Raw genomic sequence first — 19,633 nt, forward strand, 5'->3', positions numbered from 1 at the left:
TTACTATGTAGTATCAATCAAGAAGCTTTAAAAACTACATCTTAATACAAAACACAAAAATGGAACCTAAGAATGACGAACATCAATGGAACTCGAGGTACCCTTTCGATGATAAAGGGGTCCGTAAATGGTCCATTAGGTGTTTGTTTGTTTTTTAATCAAATTGATGGACAAAAAAGGCTTGCAGCACTTACTAGATTTCTTACCATTCTATGCCAGACAAACACACAGCACAGATGTGAATATAGCCTACAAGAACAATAATTTACTATGGACAGATAATACACTGTCTACCAATAAGTATTTGGACACCCGTGCAAATGAAGATATCTGCAGTCGTGATGTATGTCATGCCTACCGCCATTAAATAGGAATCAGCATTGGCATTAGTGCATTGGCATTAGTCGCATCCAAGATGCCAGGAAGTGCAGAGTTGTCTCATTTCGAGAAAGGGGTTATTGTGGGGAACTACAGAAATGGTCGATCCCTAAGGGACATAGCAACCGAACTGATTTACCCAAAATCAACAGCGGCCTATGTAATTATGAACTGGAAGCTGAACGGTGATTGTCAGAAACCGCACCCAACCGATGGCTCACATATACCAGGAGTTTCAACAGGCATCCGGGAGTATAGTATCGATCAATACCATCCATAAGTAAGCATTTGCTGGGTTCTACCAACTATTGAATATGAATAAATGTTGTTTTTCTATTCTACCACAGCTGTCCAAATACTTATTGGTAGACAGTGTAGTACTATGCCTATCATTTACCATTAACACTGCTATAACATTTATATTGATAAATATCATTTTCTAGTTTTACTATGTTATGGATGTTATATTAATACAGAGAAAATCCAAATTTTACTTTTGGAAACTAACTTCTGATTAGTTATAGACTAATCAGCGTAACATTAAAACTGGAATATGAAGTGAATAACAATGATAATCTTATGTCAAAAGTGGGTTATGTTAAGCAGCAAGTGAATAGTCATTTCATGTTTTCAGCAGATAAAAAAAGGTTAAATTGTGATGAGTAAAAAAACAGAAATCTCCAAAATTGCAGGTCTTGCCAGGGTTTCTGACATAGTATCATAAGTAGTCCAAGGGAGGACAACTGTCACACTGCTAATTTAGTATGTCTAGCTGGCTCTCCGATAGTGAATTCACTGTTGGGTGCACATTCCTGATGGGGGCTGACCCACCTCTTGGAACAAAGCCCTAAAAGAAGTAGTGGAACAGCACCCCAAATGTCCTGCATGTAGAAAAGTCTTTAAATGCACATTGGTTCACACCACAGCAGTGTCACAATAGTAATATCCAGTAATATACTTAGGTTATAAAGCAAACTTTGGGATAAACCCTTCATTAGGCATTGAATCAAAAACAGTGGCATGATATGGTGTGGTAGAGAGTTATGGTAAATCCCATTAGATGAACTGTTGGCAATGTGGGTAAAGAAGAGCATCCAGAAATTGTTATATTGCTGAAAGGCTTAGGGGAGCCCAAGGGATAGGATCCTACACTTTAGCACAAGTGCCTAAAAAGTTAATAGTATAGTAATAGTAACACTCATAAAATAGTAGTGAGTAGTGTTAGGATGCATGCACACTACGTAACGCCGGGCGTGTATGAGAGCCGTACACGCAGGCGTTACAGCAGGGCTGCCGAGCACTTCCCATTCACTTCAATGGGAGCGCTCGTAAACGCCGCTGTTACGAGCGCTCCCATTGAAGTGAATGGGAAGTGTTCGGCAGCCCTGCTGTAACGCCGGCGTGTACGGCTCTCATACACGCCCGGCGTTACGTAGTGTGCATGCACCCTTAGAGTAGTCTTATTGTTAGCTTAAGCAAACTAGTATCCATTTTGTCTCTTTTTACTTAGGATTGAAGCAGCATGTCACCCGTGTATGAACTTTTGTACTCTGAAAATGATTAACATAGCATTTATCACTTTTATACAAATTATAGCATCACAAGCATAAAAGGAGGATGTGTGGTAAGAAGCCAGATGGATATTTATTTACTGAAACAATGGCAGAAATAAAAGTACTCCTTCAGTCTAAAGTCAATAAACCATATGTGTGCTTGTGGCTAGGTAGACATCAAAAGAGTTAGGGTTGGTTCACACTAGCGCTTGTATTCTGTCCGCAAGGAGTCCGCATGGAGACACACCCCCCCCCCCCCCCCGGGAGGAATGCAATCACAATTGCAAGCGATGTGCTTGCAAAGCACATGGAGCCCATAGACTATAATGGGCTCCGTGTGCTTGCCGCGCACTGCCCGCACGAATGAATTGTGCGAGCAGTGTGTGGCAAGCACACAGAGCACATTATAGTCTATGGGCTCCGTGTGCTTAACTGCACAGCGCTTGCATTAGCGTTGGTATTCTGTCCGGGGGGGTCTCCATGCGGACTCCTTGCGGGTGGAATACAAGCGCTAGTTTGAGATTACACAGATGGAGATGTGAGTTTGGGTTTTGTGGGGGTCCTAGGAAAAAACGTATGTGCGCTATTGTGATGTTAAGGTGAGGGGCAAAGTCTTAAAGTATCTGTAAATGTGATTATGTGGAGTTAGGGGCTAGGCTGTAGAGGGCAATAGGAAGTTTTGTGATTTGCTATGCTTGAAAGTGTGTGAGATTACACAGATGGAGATGTGAGTTTGGGTTTTGTGGGGGTCCTAGGAAAAACGTATGTGCGCTATTGTGATGTTAAGGTGAGGGGCAAAGTCTTAAAGTATCTGTAAATGTGATTGTGTGGGGTTAGGGGCTAGGCTGTAGAGGGTAATAGGAAGTTTTGTGGTTTGCTATGCTTGAAAGTGTGTGAGATGTGAGTTTGGGTTTTGTGGGGGTCCTAGGAAAAACGTATGTGCGCTATTGTGACGAAAAGTAGCCTGTTGCACAATCCAGTGTAGTAACTAAGTTTGTGGAAACTTTTAGCCAAATCGGTGGAGCGGGTTTTGCGTGATTGAGGAACAAACATCCAAACTCACAAACTTTCACCTTTATAATATTAACAGGATATATATATATATATATATATATATATATATATATATATATATATTCTAGAAAAAGAGGTTGACTTTCAGACTAATTTACAGTGCATTTGAAGCAATCACTTACATGGTCAATAAGCTCCTTCACTAGGCCATTCCATTGTCCTTTTTCATCTTGAGATCCATATCTGCCATCTTCAACTAAACGTATGTCGTATTCAAATCCAAGGATTTCAGAAATCTTCTTTAAAAGATCAATGCAAAAGCCTTCAAAACGGTCCTTTCCAAAAAGTGGTGTGTCTGACTTTTTAAACATAACATAAGGCTCTTCCTGTTTAAAAATGAAAGAATACAGTGATTTTGCATACAGTAAGGTTCCATCACCAATGGTAAAAAATCCTACATTATCATAAAACTTATGTCCCCCATAGAAATAACTAAAAGGTCAGCTTCATAGGAAAACATAAAAAACTTTCATTTGAGAGTAGAACCTCATACCAGCGTCAAACCAATGGATTTTTTTTTTTATGATGATTAAATATTTTTGGCTTGGTGCTGAACTATTCTTATCTGGAAAGTGGTTTAATCCAGGTCAGTGAGCCATTCTTTTTTCACCTTACTAGTCGGGAGTGGGGATTTTGAATTGGACATAAATCGGTGACTTGTTTTTTTGCACTGTTTGTGTATGTTTTCAGGAGATCCTCAGAAACTAAGGTCACATTTTTTGAAATTTTCAAACAAGTAAATGAGGTTTCTATTTAGCAATAAAGTTTGAGTTTTAGTTCAGTGATAGCTGTAGTACTATTAGGACATTGCAGATAGAATTACTTTATTACACTCACTTGTCAACTTATATAGTTATCTGATGATATAAAAAGTGTCTTGGGGTCGACAAATGGAGAAGGAAATGTAGCTCCAATAATACCTTGTCTTACATTGACTAATATCACCCAAACAAGCTATCCAGCTTAAATCCCACAATACCAAAGGAAACCAATGGTAAGATAGGTTGTTTATCTGCATTGGAGGAAGAATGGTCGACCATCCAGCCTGGAAAGTAAAGCTTATCTCAACATTTTTGAGGACTTTCTTATTGACTTATCTTGACTCATCTTATTGGAATCCTTAAACAAGTATTCTCATTTTGAACTGTTAGCTTTCTTTACTTCCTAGGACTTGAGAGTCTACTTCAGCAGCTGGCTTTGGGCACTGTTCTTTATTTGCAGGCTATTCCCTACTCCCCAACTGAGGATGACTACCATCTGGTCCTCCATGCATTTTACTAATCATCTATCTCTGTATGTCAAGCACACATTTTTGCTGTTTTATAGTTTTTGATCTTGCATTCTTATGTCTTATGACTGTGTATTTGGAGACCAGGTGCACCTCTGGCCACTTTCCACTGGAGATAATCTGGATTATTGTCCTCTCCTTATCCACCCCCTTGGTAGTTAAAATAATATTGCTTAATGTTAAGGGTTTAAATTTGCTCTTCAAATGATCTCTACTGTGGAGAGAAGCTCAGGCTTTATGCTCTGATATTGTATGTCTCCAGGAAACCTATCTAAATGAGTGAGATCTCTTTAGGCGACAGCACAAACTAACCAACTATATGATGTTTGGATGATACATAATACTAGCAGTAGAGACTTTTTTCATTCCTCGTAAAATATATTCGAGGATCTCTTCGTAGTGTATAAATCATTATTAACCCATATTCTGAATACTACTATAGGGAATCTGGTATGTCTGACCATGCCCCTATCACTGTGACGGTCCAAGAACAATGCCATTGTTATTCTAATTCAGTTTGGCAACTTACTAACTTTGGACTTCAAAACACAATATACAAACATGAAACTGCTGAAACATCTGACTATTGTGGCTTAACGGATGATACAATTCTATAGTGCAACCATAAAGCCACCTTAAGGGGTCATTTTATCAAACAAGCTTTGCCAACATGTTAGTGACTAGGCAACTATCCATACTATCTATCTGCACTAAACTAGTGGATCTTTATAGATTAAATAAGCAGTACACCAAGACCATCTCTAAAATTATCTTTCAACTCCACAAACAGCTACATGACTTGAATATGTGCCGGGATGAATAGGACTCGCATACCCTACATTTATAATAGTATTACAGTTAAAATAAGGATCCCAAAGGTATAGTAGATGTCTTAGCATGATATTATTACTCCTTATATAAGTTAAATAATAACCCTAACACCACCCAACCTTCCCCTTTGCAAATGAAATCCTTTTTGGATCGTATACAACTCCTTGTTCCTACAGAATTCCATAAAATGTCATTGAAATCCCTGCTCTACTGAAAAGGAAATATTGGATGCTATCTCTACCTTGAAACCTAACAAATCTCCTGGTCCTGAAGGACTATGTAACATCTCTGCCTGTTCTGGTCTCTGCACCACCCTCTGCTCGCATGCTGCGGTGCAGGAGGCGTGCACAGTTTGATACTTGCTTATTGTTTTTGGTTGCATTGTCATAACACTGTCCTATTCCTTCACCTTGTTAATTGATTTTCCATCTCACCCGTCTCCTTCACCTTCATTTCCCTCTGCTCCTCTAAGGGCCCCTTCACACAGCTGATACGCTGGCTGCTTTAGAACGTGTAAATGTTCCGTAGCAGCGGCGTCTAAAGCAGTTCCCATTGTTTTCTATGGCGAGTGCGCGTCTGCCGGCTCCCATAGAAAACAATGCGATCTGCTTTAGATGCCGCTGCTACGGAAAGTTTACACGTTCTAAAGCAGCCAGCGTATCAGCCGTGTGAAGGGGCCCTTAGAGGAGCAGAGGGAAATGAAGGTGAAGGAGACGGGTGAGATGGAAAATCAATTAACAAGGTAATATAACATTTACGGTGCCTGAATAGCCTTTTTAAAGGCTATTCACGCATATGTGGGGCTCTATCAGCATGATTTTGCTGATAGAGCCCCTTTAAATATGGGACTATCCCTAGATGTGCAGCACCCACTCCAGAGGTTTTTTTTTTTTTTTACCTAAATCACCTACTTAGGCATCCAACTAGCATAGCATTCTAATTTGATGGGCAAATTATGGTACCCTTATCCACATAAAATACTCAATCCCTCTCCAGTCTCCCCATATCTTGGTTATAGCAGGATTTCAACTACAAAAATTGTTCTACTTCCAAAATCACTACTAAATACACTTCAAACCTTACTACTTAAGTTTATTTGGAACTCCCAAAGAGCAAGAGTCCCATTTAAAAACTTTGATGTTACCTATTAGCAAAGGTGGTTTAGGATGACCCTTACTTTTGAAATATTATTATGCTACAATAATGGATTAACTAAAACACTGGCTGAAACCATGATTCCACCAGACACTGGGTGGACATGGAAATTCTTATCTTAGGCTATCCATCTCTTAACTTTTTTCCTACGATTACTGTATCCATGGAAATGTGGCAGAAATTCCCTTGTGACTTGGGCATATTAACTCCTTGATTGATGTTCCACTACTAACCCTACAGGTATTAATACCCAACATAAATCTCAGTTTATGGTTCTCACAAGGAATGACCTCAATTAGGGGTCTTTTTAACAACTCGACTTTATCCACATTCCAGAAGCTTTCTCAGAAGTATTCCCTCCCTCAAAAAGAATTATATAAACATTTACAAATGAGTACTCTAATCTGTAATTGTGTTTGTAGACCCCTAGACTACCCACTTTTACAATCCATTAAAACAGTGCAGGGGTACCTCCCTTGCTTCCTCAACTTCATTTTCTGCAACTCACCTTCCAATCCGCAAGGGAAAATAGATATTCATTGTACATTCACTGAGGAGCAGTAAATGGAAGTCTATATGCCTCTCAATAAAACCTCTCACTGTGCAACACATTTGGAGGCCTCCAGGAAATTGCTATACAGATGGTACCTCACTCCATATTGTCTAATGTATTTTTCCTACCTCTTATAACCTATGTTGGAGATGCGACCAAGAATCTTACCTATATCCATGTATGATGGTCTTGTACATTAACACATGCCTTTTGGATACATTTACGCCTTCTCCTGCACAGCCTACTTGGTCATTCCCTTCCTTTGGGCCCCCAGTGTTGCTCTGCTGTCTATGGAGATATTTTCATAATTGCTTATGCTCTGATGGTGTCCTGGACCAGCATCGCCTGGAACTGGAAATCACCCCTCTTTCCTTTCATTGTGGAAATATTGCAATCTATTAATTATAACTATATTACGGAACATTCTATTGCTTGCCATCTGGAAAAGTTTCTAAAAGATGTTTGGCCCAGTGTGTATCCTTCTTGCTGAAAATCTGCATTGACCCTATAGTACTCCCCCACCCCCTTTTTTATACAATTGGTGCCTCTCTTTATTTTTACTTGTTCCTTTGTTCTTATTTTTTCTTTATTATGTATGTTATTGCACTTCTGTGATGTCTCACTTTTCTTTAAAACTGAATAGAGATGGTTAGATGGTTTTAATATTGAAATGAATAAAACATGAGTTTTTTTTCTTCAGTCACGATGAAGGGGGGCTAGTTTAGCTAATGAACTGAGACAGACATCACTGAAACGACACAAAGTGGGTTAGCTCTGTTCCTGTTGGAGTGAATGCAGTAGTAGAACTTCCTATTCTGTGGAATGTGAAATAATATTGGGAAATCGGTGGAGATTTTATAACTAGTATGTTAGTATGTTATTACGTATGTTATATTAGTAAATTTTATTCAGCTCAAATCCAAAAACATCAAAAAAATATTTGTCTCATCAAACAACCCCTTTGAGTTGCATTTGTTGATTATAGTGAAATAATGCTTAGTATTATCATATACTTACAGTAAGAAGTTATAGTACAGGGTGGGCCGTAAGTATGGATACACCCAGATAAAACGGAAGTGGTTGCTGATATCACCTTACTATTTGTGGCATATTAGCTAGGGTTGAGAGATCGGGATCGGAAAAGATCGGATCCCGATCGGCAATCGAACAAATTTCACGATCGTGATTGGCTGGAAAATGATCGGAAATTGGATTTCGAAATCTCAAGATCGGCTCAACCCTAAAAGTGACTTTTCCCATAGAGAAGCATTGACTAGGGTTATGCGATCGGGAAAGAGCAGATCCTGAGCGGCGATCAAGCAAATTTCACGATCGGGATCGGCTGGAAAATGATCGGAAATTGGATTTTAAACTCGATCCTAAAATCTCAAGATCGGCTCAACCCCAATATCAGTACAGGGTAAACATTTGAGGCCAGGTGACACCCATGACAGCCCTCTACAAAACCACCATTTTGGATTCAACTTTACTTTTTTCAATGGAAAGGGGGTCATGTGACACATCAAACACATGGAGAATTTCACAAGAAAAACAATGGTGTGCTCATTTTTAACATAGATTTTTTCATTATTGTTGTATCCTGTATCTGTTGTTTTAGGTGCCCAACATCCTGGATCTTCATGGAGTACACCATAGCCTTCAAATGGTCCCAGGGGTAGAAGTCCAAGAGAGTGAGATTTGGGGACCTTGGGTGTATTCATATCTGGGTGTATTCATACTTATGGCCCACCCTATAGTATAGCAGTAACCAGATAACATTCATTGTGGAACATACTAAAGATTTGTGTTTTTTCCTTCCGATTCACCCTTTTTACCTACAGTAGTGACTTTGTGAAGGTCATTGTTTTTCATACAGCAAAAAGTAAATTGTAAGCTCCATAGAACAGAGACACACCGTGTCTGCATAAAATGTGCTGTACACATCTGTGTACACCCTGCACTCTTGTAGAAGAAATAAAAATGTATTTATAGTAATGTATTTATAAAATGCAAATATGCAATTATTAGAGAGCCAACAGCTTTTATAAATCATAAGCTGCTATTAATTTTCTGCTGTCATGGAATAGCAATATGCATATTTTAATAGCTGTAGCTGTTAAAATCGTGTAATGTACATTTTATTTTACATCTTGGTTTTGGGATATTTCTTATCTGCATGAAGCTTTTTTTCTGGCGGCTTCTTTCCCTATTTATTGCTAAAAATGGGCAAGCATTGTATTCAAAGGCATCAACTTCTATTCTAAATCGATTCTGTGGCTAGAGGTGCCCTCGATATGGAATATTGTGAGCTGTGAAATTGCTGTGGGAAAGGGGTTATTGCTGCTTGGGTCATATATCTCTCCTTGAATAAGTCGTATTAATATTAGCATGAAGAAAAGGCAACATAAAATGGGAAGTCATTCATCTAGAAATTCCTCCAGTAGTTTTCTATATGATTAAACCCCATCACAATCAGGGCCTACTTTTTTTGCAGGGTATTGGGAATTTTCAGGATAACTGAATGAGACATCCTTAACTTGATATAAAGATAACATTTGGATGCTTTTTTTAAATGTAGATTATGAGCTCCACATGGAGCTTACAATGTACATTTTTTCCCTATCAGTAAGTCTTTGGAGGATGGGATGGAAATCCAAGCAAACACGGGGAGAACATACAAACTCCTTACAGATGGTTTTTGCCCTTGGCGGGATTTGAACACCAGGACTCCAGCGCTGCAAGGCTGTAGTGCTAACCACTGAGCCACCGTGTGGCCCCTATTTGGATACTTTTGTGTGACAGAGTCTGAAGTAAGATTTAATTTGACACAAAGATTAATTAAAAAGTAAATAAAAGCACAATGTACAGCAAAATCTTAAAGGAAGAGATCATCTGGGGATTAGACACAGACAAGTGGTAGACTGAATATTGACAGCTTTATTTCAATATGTCTGCTTTCAGAGGTGAGTGAATATTATTCTTTATTGATTTCCAAAAATGAGAATCATTGCAAATCTCAACTGAGTCAAACCCATTCTACCATCTCTAAGATAAATGTAATAACAGGTTAAAAATGATGATCTTACCAGCACTGTGGTGACAATAAGTGTACGGTTGGTCAGTGACTCGCTAATATTTGGCCCTCGTCCTTTAGCGATATCAGTGATGTTTAAGCCATCGTTGGGGTTCCATGTTCCCACCTAGGAATAAATAACAATCATGCATATAATATATACTGAATATTGTACCAAAAGAAACATTCATTGCAATGGAATATCCAATATAAGTAATATACAGTAAGTAAGTGGCAAATGTCACCTCTTGGACCCTCAACAATCAACGCCACTCCGCGCAAACTTCTTCTCAAAGAGGTCATGCAGGTGTCATTGGATCTAAATAGTCAATGATGTTGGTCCCAATGATCAAATATTTTTAGTCTAACCCACAAATAGGTGATAGATGTACATTTGTTTGAGAACAAGGAAACCTACTAAAGACGGTACTATTTATTAAACACTTGCGTTATGGTTCAAAAATTAATCATGTACAGAATTGGGAATGTTTGACTTTTTTACAATATTTTTTTATTTTTTAAAGGTGTTTTGTAAAAAAAATAGGAAATGGTGGGATACTGTATAAAATAACTAAAGAAGCAATATTTATCTATTAGATCCCCTGCAGTCTCTCCCGAACCATGTCTACTTTGTTGCCAGATTCATGTCATCTCAACACACATGTCCACTGCAGCCATTGGCCTCTGCGGTTTTCAGTGAAGTTGGTATACGGTAACAATGAAAAAGCAACACTGTTCAGTCCACTGTGGGCTATGTATTTAACCAGTTGAAGACTAGGCAGTTTTCCCTATTAATGACAAGACAATGTTTTTTTAAGTATATGAGAGGTTGAAAGCTGTTATTAATTTTTATTTTTATTTTTTGCCTTTTTTCATGATACATGTGGTTTTATTTTTATACCATTTTTATATTAGCAGGTTATAATTTGGTACAATTGTGGAAAATCTAATGAAAATAAAAGCTAATTTTTTCACATTTTTTTCTAATTGAAATAGCATAAAGTGTAGCTAAAACACATATTAAGTTTGTGCTTATCTGGATGTATGGTTTTGGGTTATCAGTGGTGAGGCTTTATAATGTATTTTAAAATGAACAGGTCTGAGCATTTTAAGATTCTGAGCAGTCCATAAATGGTTAATATATTGCAGATTTTGCTGCATTTTTGAGCCAAAAGCCAACAGTGGCTACAAAAGGAATGGGACATATAAAGGAAGCTCTTATACTGCTCCATTCTGTTCAATCTAGTCCTAGCTTTGGCTCAAAAAACCATAGCAAAACCTGCAGCAAAAACAGCAGCTTTTCTGGGGACCTTGGCCTTGACTTTGGCCTTACAAGACAGATGCAGTTGGTTCTGCCGCCTTGACATTAAGGGGGCATTCACACGGATTAAAGTGGTGCTGATTCTGCCACAATAACTCATGGCAGAATCAGCACTGATAAAAAGACTCTTATTGACTTCAATGGGTTCCGTTTAATGAGCGTAACACATTGAAGTCAATGGAGTCTTTTTTTATCAGCGCTGATGAGTTATCGTTGCAGAATCAGCACCACTTTAATCTGTGTGAACGCCCCCTCACCTTGCCTTGCGTGTTATATACATGTCCATATATAGTACAGTGCCTATTTGGTTTGTAGAAAGCATGCAGCGGATACTACTAAAAGCCATAAGAGAACTCAGAAATACTAACATTATAAAAAAAAGCTTGAAAAACTAATGCTCGGGATGAGTGTGCAATCTAGATCAATCTCCTAGATGTATGTATGTGTCACCTGCAGGGTTTATAATGCCATTCTATTTACATTTGACATTTATCGGCGGCTCTTCAGAGCTTTTATGGCATGTTCAAGTGTTGCATGGGTTAAAACAGAGACTCTGCAGCGAAAGCAGATCCAGTTTATTATAGGATTACCTATTGACTGGAGGATGCATCTGCACATCCCTGTTATGGATACAGGGAAAGCTCATGTTGACTCAACAAACAGATTAGGAGAACAGCATGGCTTGGGAAAACAGCAACCAATGTACTATATCAATTACCATAAATTGTGTTAGGCTGCTCAATAAAGGGTAAACGATGAAAAAAGCAAATAAACACATAGCATAAACAGGAGGTATTCATAGACATGAAATACCTTCTAACGTTTGTTTTGGCTGTTTCCGTTTATTTTTCCTAGATCGCTTATGCATAAGGGACAAATAACTTAGGGTACATTGCAATAAGGAATCCTCCACACTTTTTTCCTCCCCCAGTATTTTAAAATACATGTTCTAGTGAATCCCATCTACACCTTGCGGAGAAATACGCACAGCAGACGCACTCTCTTCCCTGAAACTAGAACGGTTTTAAAAAGTAAAGTATTTCTTAAAAGAAATAAATGAGTCTAACCGGAGGCATATGAACATATCCTCCTGGAGTAATTCTGGTGTAATAGATCTCTCTTCCTCCTGATCTGTAAGATTGTGTAAGGCATATGTCTGAAGTGTTTATAACCCTTTACTGGGGTGTTATTCTAATTTTTTAGTGATTAATATAAATCTTCTGAGAGACCAATATTTCATTCTAATCTGAACACTCCCCTAAACACCCAGTCAGGGCTTTACAAGACTTGTCCCGCCATTAAGTTTTGGGCAATGTGCATGATCGGACCCTGAAAACACTATAAGGCTAAGGGCTCGTTCACATCTGCGCCCGGCACTCCGTTATGCAGGTTTCCATTTCCTGCATAAAACAGAGCAGGATACGGAAACCTGCAGGAGTCTTTCTCACCCATTCATTTGAATGGGGGAGAAAGCTGTCCGGCCATGAGCGGCAGTGAGCCCCACGTAAAAGCGAAAAACGTGGAAGGAGAAATCGTGGAAGAAACGCATCACGATTTTTCCTGCAGCACTTTCACAGAAAGTCAGAAGAGTATTCCACTATCTGCTTCAATTATAACTATAGGAAACCCACCAGCATTTCTGCAGGTATATTTTACATGCTGCAATTTCCAAAAACATACATTTTCTTGGAGAAAAGCCATTACAATCAGATGAGCCTGACCTATCTTTCTGTGTTGCGGTTTAATATTCTTCACCACAATGACAGACTCCTTTTAAAATATTGCATAGTCTAATTCCAATATCTGTACATAGCAGCAGATGACGTCCAAGGATTCTTAGGAGGAATGTGTGTTATATGTGATGCATTTCACTCTGGTAAGTTCAATTTAAAATTGGTGAATGGAAATAAATCTGTCCAATTGTATTATGACTAGAGATGAGCGAACAGTGTTCTATCGAACTCATGTTCGATCGGATATTAGGCTGTTCGGCATGTTCGAATCGAATCGAACACCGCGTGGTAAAGTGCGCCATTACTCGATTCCCCTCCCACCTGCCCTGGCGCCTTTTTTGCTCCAATAACAGCGCAGGGTAGGTGGGACAGGAACTACGACACAGGTGACGTTGAAAAAAGTAGGCAAAACCCATTGGCTGCCGAAAACATGTGACCTCTAATTTAAAAGAACAGCGACGCCCAGGTTCGCGTCATTCTGAGCTTGCAATTCACCGGGGACGGAGGTTTCCGTCCAGTTAGCTAGGGCTTAGATTCTGGGTAGGCAGGGACAGGCTAGGATAGGAAGGAGAAGACAACCACAACAGCTCTTGTAAGAGCTAAATTCCAGGGAGAAGCTTGTCAGTGTAACGTGGCACTGACAGGCTCAATCGCCGCAACCCAGCTTTCCCAGGATCCTGAATGGAATACACTGTCAGTGTATTCCCGTATACCCGATATATACCCCCGATACCCGTTCCAACGGTGTGCCCCCCCACCTTCACCCCAGAAATACCCTGCAAGTCCCCTAGCAATAGAATTGGGGCTATATACACCCACTATTTTTGCTACTGCCATATAGTGCCATTGTCTTACTGGGAATTCAAAGAATATATTGGGCTTACATATAACTTCAATTCCAGGGAGAAGCTTGTCAGTGTAACGTGGCACTGACGGGCTCAATCGCCGCAACCCAGCTTTCCCAGGATCCTGAATGGAACACACTGACAGTGTATTCCCGTATACCCCATATATACACCCCAAATCCCCGTTCCAACGGTGTGCCCCCCCCCCTTCACCTCAGAAATACCCTGCAAGTCCCCTAGCAATAGAATTGGGGCTATATACACCCACAATTTTTGCTACTGGTATATAGTGCCATTGTCTCACTGGGAATTCAAAGAATATATTGGGGTTACGTGCACCCACAATTTTTGCTACTGGTATATAGTGCCATTGTCTCACTGGGAATTCAAAGAATATATGGGGGTTACGTGCACCCACAATTTTTGCTACTGCTATACAGTGCCATTGTCTCACTGGGAATTCAAAGAATATATTGGGGTTATGTGCACCCACAATTTTTGCTACTGGTATATAGTGCCATTGTCTGACTGGGAATTCAAAGAATATATTGGGGTTACAAATACCCTCATTTCTTGCTACTGGTATATAGTGCCATTGTCTGACTGGGAATTCAAAGAATATATTGGGGTTACGTGCACCCACAATTTTTGCTACTGGTATATAGTGCCATTGTCTCACTGGGAATTCAAAGAATATATTGGGGTTATGTGCACCCACAATTTTTGCTACTGCTATATAGTGCCAGTTTCTGACTGGTAATTCAAAGAATATATTGGGGTTACGTGCACCCACAATTTTTGCTACTGGTATATAGTGCCATTGTCTGACTGGGAATTCAAAGAATATATGGGGGTTACGTGCACCCACAATTTTTGCTACTGCTATACAGTGCCATTGTCTCACTGGGAATTCAAAGAATATATTGGGGTTACGTGCACCCACAATTTTTGCTACTGGTAGATAGTGCCATTGTCTCACTGGGAATTCAAAGAATATATGGGGGTTATGTGCACCCACAATTTTTGCTACTGGTATATAGTGCCATTGTCTGACTGGGAATTCAAAGAATATATTGGGGTTACGTGCACCCACAATTTTTGCTACTGGTATATAGTGCCAGTTTCTGACTGGGAATTCAAAGAATATATGGGGGTTACGTGCACCCACAATTTTTGCTACTGCTATATAGTGCCATTGTCTCACTGGGAATTCAAAGAATATATGGGGGTTACGTGCACCCACAATTTTTGCTACTGGTATATAGTGCCATTGTCTCACTGGGAATTCAAAGAATATATGGGGGTTATGTGCACCCAAAATTTTTGCTACTGGTATACAGTGCCATTGTCTCACTGGGAATTCAAAGAATATATTGGGGTTACGTGCACCCACAATTTTTGCTACTGCTATACAGTGCCATTGTCTCACTGGGAATTCAAAGAATATATTGGGGTTACGTGCACCCACAATTTTTGCTACTGGTAGATAGTGCCATTGTCTCACTGGGAATTCAAAGAATATATTGGGATTACATATAACTTCAATTCCAGGGAGAAGCTTGTAAGTGTAACGTGGCACTGACGGGCTCAATCGCCGCAACCCAGCTTTCCCAGGATCCTGAATGGAACACACTGACAGTGTATTCCCATATACCCCATATATACACCCCAAATCCCCATTCCAACGGTGTGCCCCCCCACCTTCACCTCAGAAATATCCTGCAAGTCCCCTAGCAATAGAATTGGGGCTATATACACCCACTATTTTTGCTACTGGTATATAGTGCCATTGTCTGACTGGGAATTCAAAGAATATATTGGGGTTACGTGCACCCACAATTTTTGCTACTGGTATATAGTGCCATTGTCTGACTGGGAATTCAAAGAATATATTGGGGTTACGTGCACCCACAATTTTTGCTACTGGTATATAGTGCCATTGTCTGACTGGGAATTCAAAGAATATATGGGGGTTATGTGCACCCACAATTTTTGCTACTGCTATACAGTGCCATTGTCTCACTGGGAATTCAAAGAATATATTGGGGTTATGTGCACCCACAATTTTTGCTACTGGTATATAGTGCCATTGTCTGACTGGGAATTCAAAGAATATATGGGGGTTACGTGCACCCACAATTTTTGCTACTGCTATACAGTGCCATTGTCTCACTGGGAATTCAAAGAATATATTGGGGTTACGTGCACCCACAATTTTTGCTACTGGTATATAGTGCCATTGTCTGACTGGGAATTCAAAGAATATATGGGGGTTATGTGCACCCACAATTTTTGCTACTGGTATATAGTGCCATTGTCTGACTGGGAATTCAAAGAATATATTGGGGTTACAAATACCCTCATTTCTTGCTACTGGTATATAGTGCCATTGTCTGACTGGGAATTCAAAGAATATATTCGGGTTACGTGCACCCACAATTTTTGCTACTGGTATATAGTGCCATTGTCTCACTGGGAATTCAAAGAATATATTGGGGTTATGTGCACCCACAATTTTTGCTACTGCTATATAGTGCCAGTTTCTGACTGGTAATTCAAAGAATATATTGGGGTTACGTGCACCCACAATTTTTGCTACTGGTATATAGTGCCATTGTCTGACTGGGAATTCAAAGAATATATGGGGGTTACGTGCACCCACAATTTTTGCTACTGCTATACAGTGCCATTGTCTCACTGGGAATTCAAAGAATATATTGGGGTTACGTGCACCCACAATTTTTGCTACTGGTATATAGTGCCATTGTCTGACTGGGAATTCAAAGAATATATGGGGGTTACGTGCACCCACAATTTTTGCTACTGCTATACAGTGCCATTGTCTCACTGAGAATTCAAAGAATATATTGGGGTTACGTGCACCCACAATTTTTGCTACTGGTAGATAGTGCCATTGTCTCACTGGGAATTCAAAGAATATATTGGGGTTACGTGCACCCACAATTTTTGCTACTTGTATATAGTGCCATTGTCTCACTGGGAATTCAAAGAATATATGGGGCTTACATATAACTTTAATTCCAGGGAGAAGCTTGTCAGTGTAACGTGGCACTGACGGGCTCAATCGCCGCAACCCAGCTTTCCCAGGATCCTGAATGGAACTCACTGACAGTGTATTCCCGTATACCCCATATATACACCCCAAATCCCCGTTCCAACGGTGTGCCCCCCCACCTTCACCTCAGAAATACCCTGCAAGTCACCTAGCAATAGAATTGGGGCTATATACACCCACTATTTTTGCTACTGGTATATAGTGCCATTGTCTCACTGGGAATTCAAAGAATATATTGGGGTTACGTGCACCCACAATTTTTGCTACTGGTATATAGTGCCATTGTCTGACTGGGAATTCAAAGAATATATTGGGGTTACGTGCACCCACAATTTTTGCTACTGGTATATAGTGCCATTGTCTCACTGGGAATTCAAAGAATATATGGGGGTTACGTGCACCCACAATTTTTGCTACTGCTATACAGTGCCATTGTCTCACTGGGAATTCAAAGAATATATTGGGGTTATGTGCACCCACAATTTTTGCTACTGGTATATAGTGCCATTGTCTGACTGGGAATTCAAAGAATATATTGGGGTTACAAATACCCTCATTTCTTGCTACTGGTATATAGTGCCATTGTCTGACTGGGAATTCAAAGAATATATTGGGGTTACGTGCACCCACAATTTTTGCTACTGGTATATAGTGCCATTGTCTCACTGGGAATTCAAAGAATATATTGGGGTTATGTGCACCCACAATTTTTGCTACTGCTATATAGTGCCAGTTTCTGACTGGTAATTCAAAGAATATATTGGGGTTACGTGCACCCACAATTTTTGCTACTGGTATATAGTGCCATTGTCTGACTGGGAATTCAAAGAATATATGGGGGTTACGTGCACCCACAATTTTTGCTACTGCTATACAGTGCCATTGTCTCACTGGGAATTCAAAGAATATATTGGGGTTACGTGCACCCACAATTTTTGCTACTGGTAGATAGTGCCATTGTCTCACTGGGAATTCAAAGAATATATGGGGGTTATGTGCACCCACAATTTTTGCTACTGGTATATAGTGCCATTGTCTGACTGGGAATTCAAAGAATATATTGGGGTTACGTGCACCCACAATTTTTGCTACTGGTATATAGTGCCAGTTTCTGACTGGGAATTCAAAGAATATATGGGGGTTACGTGCACCCACAATTTTTGCTACTGCTATATAGTGCCATTGTCTCACTGGGAATTCAAAGAATATATGGGGGTTACGTGCACCCACAATTTTTGCTACTGGTATATAGTGCCATTGTCTCACTGGGAATTCAAAGAATATATGGGGGTTATGTGCACCCAAAATTTTTGCTACTGGTATACAGTGCCATTGTCTCACTGGGAATTCAAAGAATATATTGGGGTTACGTGCACCCACAATTTTTGCTACTGCTATACAGTGCCATTGTCTCACTGGGAATTCAAAGAATATATTGGGGTTACGTGCACCCACAATTTTTGCTACTGGTAGATAGTGCCATTGTCTCACTGGGAATTCAAAGAATATATTGGGATTACATATAACTTCAATTCCAGGGAGAAGCTTGTAAGTGTAACGTGGCACTGACGGGCTCAATCGCCGCAACCCAGCTTTCCCAGGATCCTGAATGGAACACACTGACAGTGTATTCCCGTATACCCCATATATACACCCCAAATCCCCATTCCAACGGTGTGCCCCCCCACCTTCACCTCAGAAATATCCTGCAAGTCCCCTAGCAATAGAATTGGGGCTATATACACCCACTATTTTTGCTACTGGTATATAGTGCCATTGTCTGACTGGGAATTCAAAGAATATATTGGGGTTACGTGCACCCACAATTTTTGCTACTGGTATATAGTGCCATTGTCTGACTGGGAATTCAAAGAATATATTGGGGTTACGTGCACCCACAATTTTTGCTACTGGTATATAGTGCCATTGTCTGACTGGGAATTCAAAGAATATATGGGGGTTATGTGCACCCACAATTTTTGCTACTGCTATACAGTGCCATTGTCTCACTGGGAATTCAAAGAATATATTGGGGTTATGTGCACCCACAATTTTTGCTACTGGTATATAGTGCCATTGTCTGACTGGGAATTCAAAGAATATATGGGGGTTACGTGCACCCACAATTTTTGCTACTGCTATACAGTGCCATTGTCTCACTGGGAATTCAAAGAATATATTGGGGTTACGTGCACCCACAATTTTTGCTACTGGTATATAGTGCCATTGTCTGACTGGGAATTCAAAGAATATATGGGGGTTATGTGCACCCACAATTTTTGCTACTGGTATATAGTGCCATTGTCTGACTGGGAATTCAAAGAATATATTGGGGTTACAAATACCCTCATTTCTTGCTACTGGTATATAGTGCCATTGTCTGACTGGGAATTCAAAGAATATATTCGGGTTACGTGCACCCACAATTTTTGCTACTGGTATATAGTGCCATTGTCTCACTGGGAATTCAAAGAATATATTGGGGTTATGTGCACCCACAATTTTTGCTACTGCTATATAGTGCCAGTTTCTGACTGGTAATTCAAAGAATATATTGGGGTTACGTGCACCCACAATTTTTGCTACTGTTATATAGTGCCATTGTCTGACTGGGAATTCAAAGAATATATGGGGGTTACGTGCACCCACAATTTTTGCTACTGCTATACAGTGCCATTGTCTCACTGGGAATTCAAAGAATATATTGGGGTTACGTGCACCCACAATTTTTGCTACTGGTATATAGTGCCATT

At 39.9% G+C, this 19,633-nt stretch overlaps 1 protein-coding gene across 1 annotated transcript in view; it reads right to left on the reverse strand.

Annotated features, from left to right (window-relative positions):
- Nucleotides 1-19,633, reverse strand: part of GRIK3 (glutamate ionotropic receptor kainate type subunit 3) — a 494,196-nt gene that overhangs the window by 105,454 nt on the left and 369,109 nt on the right. Inside the window, exons 9-10 of the mRNA XM_075264498.1 lie at nt 9,919-10,032; nt 3,128-3,331 (exon numbers count right to left, since the gene is read on the reverse strand). Of these exons, the coding sequence (XP_075120599.1) occupies nt 3,128-3,331; nt 9,919-10,032 (318 nt within the window). The remainder of the gene's footprint in view (nt 1-3,127; nt 3,332-9,918; nt 10,033-19,633) is intronic.

Source organism: Leptodactylus fuscus, chromosome 2, assembly GCF_031893055.1.
Source record: "Leptodactylus fuscus isolate aLepFus1 chromosome 2, aLepFus1.hap2, whole genome shotgun sequence".
Lineage (NCBI taxonomy): Eukaryota > Metazoa > Chordata > Amphibia > Anura > Leptodactylidae > Leptodactylus > Leptodactylus fuscus.